The following is a 6,681-nucleotide window of genomic DNA, read 5'->3' on the forward strand; positions in this document are numbered from 1 at the left end:
AAAGTAATACTGAGTGTCGAGACTGAACTCTAGGAGCAGGATCTACCTCAGGATGTAGTCCAGGCTGATCTTCAACTTGACATTCTCTAGCCTAGGCCTCCTGAGTGCAATTACCAGCACGGGCCTCTATGCTTAGCTTTCAATGCCTTAAAACAGCGAAGAAAACCATTCATCTTCTCTTAAAATCAGTAGTAATAAATCTTGAACCATGCCACCATCTTTTTATTATCACTATATAAAAATGCTTGCCGGGTGTGGTGGCACACGCCTTTAATCCTAGCACTTGGGAGGCAGAGGCAGGTGGATCACTGTGACTTTGAGGCCAGCCTGGTCTACAAAGCAAGTCCAGGATAGTCAAAGCAACACAGAGAAACTGTCTCAAAAAAACAAAAAAACAACCCCCCCAAAAAAACTTAATTCTTCTAATCAAGAATCTCTACCTTAAATTGGCTAACTATACCCTCAAGAGTATTTGATAAAATTTTATTAATACACGGGGGGCGGAGCTGGGTGTTTACTATCAATCTCAAGGCCCAAAAATCTCTACTTAGGAAGAGAACTACACAAACTGTAGTTACAGAACATCAGAACCCTGTACTCTGATGGTATTATGCAGAGGGCACAACATAGCATGATTTCATTGGGAATGTCTGTGCTAAGACAGCCTTATGTGACATTTTTATGACTGACTCAAGACTGAGCCCAGTGAGTACAAAGGCAAAACTAGTTTTTTAAAGACTATTTTCAGTTGTGTATGTGTGTACCAACACCTACTGAAGCCAAGAGTGTCAAATCTGGAGCTGGTTTTATAGGCAGGCGTGAGTTACACTTGTTGTCAGGTGTGTAAAGAGCCCCCCCCCATGTGAGAGTAAATGATATAAGACATCACAAAAGACTGACTGCTAATAGATAGGAACCAAACTATTAAGCTAGGTACTAAAAAAGCTTTGCAAAAACCTTAGCAATACAAACTAAACTAAAGCCTATGTTTGCCAAGTCATTAGAATTCAACCACCTCTTTTTAACTAGGGCTGGTCTCCAATTCATAATCCTTTTGACTCAGTTTCCCAAGTGCTGAGATTATAGAAGGCTACACTCAGCTAAGAGAACCCTTTTCTGATGGGTCTTTGCACATCTACCCTTATGTAAGTTTCTATTTAAGGAAAAAAATTATCAAATAGTTGTCAGAAGAAACAAACTTCATAGAACACATAGATAAGATTTCTTAAAGATACTCAGTCAAAACAGGATCTTAAGAGAAATAAACATTAAGGCCCTCTTGATACTCACCCAAGTTTTAATATAAAAATAAATTGAACAATGTGAACAGCTTTTAGGAGATCATATGATTCAAAAAGTCCCACAGCCTTCAAACATTTGGTTAAACATAGCAACACAATATATTTTGTTAATCTGAAAAATAAAAACAGAAACAATTGTTAATATAATTGAAATCACTAGGATCACTATAATCATAAATACAGGAGGGGATAATAGAAACTATAGACGTACACAGGAACACATATAAAACAGTAACAAAAAGCCTCCCCAAACAACCCACCATCTACATGACAACTGCTGGTAACATTTTGGTAATACACTGCTGGTTTACTTTTAATGCGCACTCAAGTCTAAGGCAGACCGGGCAGTATATGCCTACAACCCCAGCTACTTGGGAGGCTGTGCAGAAGGATTTTCTTTCTTCCTTTTTTCACTACATGGACCAAGTTAGTCCTGAGCTCACAGAGATATGCCTAGGAGCAGAATGTGTTTAAGACCAGTACAGGCAACTTAGTGAGTTCCCATCTTTAAATAAATAAACAAACAATAGGCTAAGGATGTAGCTCAGTGGCAGAGTGATTGTTTTTTTTTTTTTTTTAAAGATTTTTAAAATTTTTTAATTTTAAATTTTTTTTGCTGGTGCACATGTTTATTTAAATGACGTTAACCACAGTCTTCCCTCGGGCATGGCCTCTTTCCACCTTCAGGAAGGCTTCTGGGACTTCAAAAGATTTATTTATTTTATTTATTGCATATGAGTGCTTTATCTGCAGAAGAGGGTATCAGATTACATTATAGATGGTTGTGAGCCACCATGTGGTTGCTGGGAATTGAACTCAGGACCTCTGGAAGAGCAGGCGGCGCTCTTAACCTCTGAGCCATCTCTCCAGCCCCAGAGTGATTGTTAAAACTGTGGGAAGTCCTACGTTCAATTCCCAGTGCTCCCTAACCACCCACAAATAATGTGTATAGTCTAGCAAAACTAATGGAGTAATTTGAAATCTGCTTTACTAACTTGTTATTTGAAAACAAAGAGAATTAAGAAAACAAAACAGAAACCACATTCTATGTGCAGAGAGACTGGAAGATTACAACACAGAGGCATCTGTCCCTCCTCCGTCCCACTAAATGATTGCACTGAGGGTTACAGTCACAAGTCAAGTGACCAGACCCAGAGTCTGAACAGGAGAACTGAGCATACTTCATAAAGGCAGCAGGAAGCTGCAAAGGGGGTGTGTGTGTTGGAAACTCTCCCAGGGAATCAGGCTCCCAGAGTCCTGCTCCTCCACATCCAGGCAACTGCTCATTCCCATTCTGGATGAATATTCCATGCTCACTTAGGATGTGATGGATGCTATGTATGGCCAATGGAGCCAAAGGAAGTCTAGCAGGAATGCTGTATTAATTTTTAAAGTCAGAATATGAAAATTAATATAAAAGAAACAACAGCAGGGAAGAGGCATGAGGAACTGGGCCCAGGGGCATCACTGTGGGCAATCTGGGTTCTTTTTTTTTTGTTGTTTAGTTTTTTTTTTTTTTTTTGAGACAGGGTTTCTCTGTGCAGCCCTGGCTGTCCTGGACTCACTTTGTAGACCAGGTTGGCCTCGAACCACCTGCCTCTGTCTCTCGAGTGCTGGGATTAAAGGCGTGCTCCAATCTGGTTTCTTTTATGTGAGAGAATCTCTATTTATTTAAGTCTTTCCAGTTTCATGATTCTATGTAATAAACCAGACACTAAACACATGTGAGGACGCTGCTTTCAAGGAGCTCCAGGTCAGAAAAAATAGGCAAATAGACAAACCCATGTGACCCAAAGAAGTATCCTGAAGGTTCTAAAAGATGTGGTTGCCACTAAGTCTAGAGAAGTTAAAGGGCATCTCCACAGAGTTTGAGATCCTGAAGGTAATACAGGAACTAAACAAGCAAAGGGAGGAAGCTGTGCCGAGCACAGAGTGGATGTGCAGAATGTGAGCACTGGGCAGGGACCTTGACGATCCTACTGCACGTCCACCTAGGGATCTCATTTAATCTAGTCTAGCAACACATTGCTTATGACTGAAATTGAGGAAAAGGCAAATTATACTTAACATGCTTTACAGATACATTTCTATATAAAGTGCTAAAAATTAAAAAACTGGTACTTGAATGAAAGATACAAAGCAATTCATGTAAAATACTCATTGATAATTTATTAGTTTTAGAAAACAAACTTTAGGGAGCTGGAGAGATGACTCAGAGGTTAAGAGCACTGTCTTCTCTTCCACCTGAGTTCAATTCCCAGCAACCACATGTTGGTTCACAGCCATTTATAATGAGATCTGGTGCCCTCTTTTGGCGTGCAGGCAGAATACTGTATACATAATACATAAATATTTTTTTTTAAAAGGAAACAAACTTTATTTTCATACACAAATGCATGTATAGCACTCCAGAGGTTACAAGGTTAATTCCTGAATAGCTGAGTATTGGAAAGGTTTTAAATAAAATCATTTCTAGCTTTTTCCTCGCAGGTAAACAATTTAGGCACACCTATGTTGACACTTTTCCTATGTGTGTCATCTCTGAAACACTAGTTAAGGTTAAGTAACCATATACAAAAGCAGTTCAGGTTAAGGAGGGAAATGATAAGGAGGCAGGTATGGGAGAAGAGACAGGCTCTTATAAAGGCCATTGAGCCTCAGGGCAATGCAGGGGCATTTAATCTAGCTCCCCAACTTAGAAACCATTATTAGCTATTAAGGGATCTCATAAAAAAGTGTCTCTGAATAAATGCAGTTAGACATTTATTCGGCTCTCTGAGCTGGCAATTATTAAAATTTGGATCTGGGTATATAGCTGGTTTTTGAACTTTGCCCATTGCTTCTACTCACAGTTCCCTAGATATTTAAAAGGGGAGGAGGGCATGAAGCGGTACCAGGGGGAATATGCTCAGCAAACAATTTACTTATATAAAAACTTAAAAACTAAGTAGACGAGTGGGAAGACAGTTCAGTGGGTAAGAATACTTGTGGAAGCATAAGTTTGAACCCCATGGCATTCACAAAAAAGCCGAGTGGTAATCACTGCACTGCAGAGACAGGGGGATGGATGTGGCTTGCTGGCTGCTAGGCTAGCTCCAGGTTCAGCAGTGAAACGCTAACCAAGACTGAGGTTGGTGCCAGGGACTGGGCTATGCCGTGATAGGCCTGACTATGCTTTCAGTACTGCGTGATAAGCCAGCCTAGCAGAAGCATGGCAGACAGTGGTGCCAAAGTGACGTCACCTGTCAGGTCTCCTATGCTCACGGCACACCCAGTGTGGTACCCAGGCTCCGTCTGCTGCTTGTGGATCAGTGTGTGTAGAACTCTCAGCTCCTTCTCAGCACCATGTCTGCCCCGACGGTGCCATGCTTCCGGTCATGATAAAAATGGACTAAACCTCTCAACTGTAAGCCAGCCCCAATTAAATGTTTTCTTTTATAAGAATTGCTGCGGTTGGCCACACACGGTGGCGCAGGCCTTTAATCCCATCACTCGGGGAGGCAGAGGTAGGCGGATCTCTGTGAGTTCGAGGCCAGCCTGGTCTACAAAGCACGTCCAGGACAGGGTCAGCCAGGGCTATTACACAGAGAAACCCTGTCTCGAAAAGCAAAACAAAAAGAATATGGCAACTCTGCTTTGAGACCAACAGTTATGAACAGGAAATTTAACAATGATCTGATACGTTAATCAGTCTCCACAGTCCAATTTTGTAAACCAACCTAGTCTTGTCCCTTCTCGTATTTCTCCCTCCACACCAGTGGCCCCTTTTGCATTTAGCTGTAATGGGTTACTAAGTCGTGGTATATAAACGAATTGGTCAAAACAGACAGAAAACCAAATGCGCACTACAAACCCTGCAGTTGGTTTAAATCCTAGTCAGCATATGTGTTCTTTTCGCAAATCAAAGTTAGAGCTGGTAGCGCTGAACTATAATCTGCGACATTATCAAAACAATCACGGAATCTCTGAGTACATACTGATAATCGGGAAAACGGACTCTCGTTAAAAATGAAGGGAATAAATACCAGTTTGTACGTATCTTTAACACTCCCTCAGGACTTGGGACAGGCCAGGAAGGACTCTGGCTAGTGCCACTGTATGTCCTTGCTTTTAGGTTGGAGTGAAGGGAAAGAATTTCCACTTTACGAATTCTTGTACAGCATGAACTTTGAGGGAGGGGGAAACACACATTTCTTATTATTAAGATAAGCCCACCACTCCTCCCCACAAAAGTACGGCAACGAAAGCTCGATGACAGGGCTGGATTTTTGCTGTGCTTGTACGTACACCCGAGTCCATCGGGTTGTACTTTGGTTTCTTCGCGTGAGAGACGGGTGACACCTTCCGCACATCCACTCGGGGAGGCGCGGGAGAGGCTAAGGCGTCCCGTGTTCCCGTGGCGGGGCGGGGGGTTGGGGGGGCATCCAGCTCGTCTCTCTAGGGACTGGAAACTGGCAGGCGGTGCGCCCGGAGCCCAGACTCCTCCCGCCCGCTCGCTGATCTCCACCACGGATCGCGGCGGCAGCCCGCGGGGGCCCCGAGCAAGGGTCGTGGGGGGTCGCTTCTTACCGGGCGCTGGGCACGTCCACCGGTCCGAGGCCGCCGCCCGGCCCGGCTCGCGCGTCCCCGCCGTACTTCTCCTCCATGCCGGCTCAGGAGCCGTCGCTGCCCGCGTCGCGGGCCCTCCTCATGTCTCGCCGCCGCTGCGGAAGCGCAGGCGCAGGCGCAGGCGGGCGCGTCACTCCCCCATGCCAGCGGCGCACCGCGTCCCCGCAGGCCCAGCTGTCCCCGCCGCTAGCCCGGGCTCGGCCGGCAAGCACACGCGCGCTGGGCGGGACTAGGCCGCGGGCGGTTCCGGCAGCGCCGTTCCCCGGACTCCGTACGGGCAGGGACGCTACCAGGCCACGTCATCCGGCCCAGCAGCCCTCACTCGCCGGGGAAGGGAAGTGACCAATCCTGCGGCTGCGCGCAGGTGAACACGTGGCTTCTCTCGGGCCGCAGGCTCCTCCCACCGCGGGAAAGTCTCGAGTCGCCCCGCCCTCTACTAGTGTTTCCTAGAGAAGCCCTGGGCGCACTTACCCGTCCCTGCAGCGCCACCTAAGGTCCATCTCGGGGATAGCGTGTTTGCGTGAATGGGCGGTCCCGTAGAAAATGCATTGTAATTTCAAACTGAACTTGCTAGTTTTAGCCCTTTGCGTTAGGGGGTCTTCTTTCTTCTCTGTAACCCAGGTGGCCTAAAACTCAGCATGTAGCTCAGGCTAGCCACCAACATGCTGCTGTACTCTTGCCGGCCTCATAAATCTGAGTATTGAATTTACGGGCGTGAGCCACATCCTGGCACTGCTAATTCAAAATATATGGGAAGTGAATCAACTTTTTT

General features: G+C 45.3%; 1 protein-coding gene across 1 annotated transcript in view; it reads right to left on the reverse strand.

Annotated features, from left to right (window-relative positions):
- The window catches only part of Slc30a5 (solute carrier family 30 member 5), a 32,527-nt gene extending 26,519 nt beyond the window's left edge, over positions 1–6,008 (reverse strand). The window contains exons 1-2 of the mRNA XM_051172470.1: positions 5,871–6,008; positions 1,291–1,413 (exon numbers count right to left, since the gene is read on the reverse strand). Coding sequence (XP_051028427.1) covers positions 1,291–1,413; positions 5,871–5,947 — 200 coding nt within the window. The 5' untranslated portion in view covers positions 5,948–6,008. The remainder of the gene's footprint in view (positions 1–1,290; positions 1,414–5,870) is intronic.
- Positions 6,009–6,681: the final 673 nt, after the last annotated feature.

Source organism: Acomys russatus, chromosome 30 (genome assembly GCF_903995435.1).
Source record: "Acomys russatus chromosome 30, mAcoRus1.1, whole genome shotgun sequence".
Lineage (NCBI taxonomy): Eukaryota > Metazoa > Chordata > Mammalia > Rodentia > Muridae > Acomys > Acomys russatus.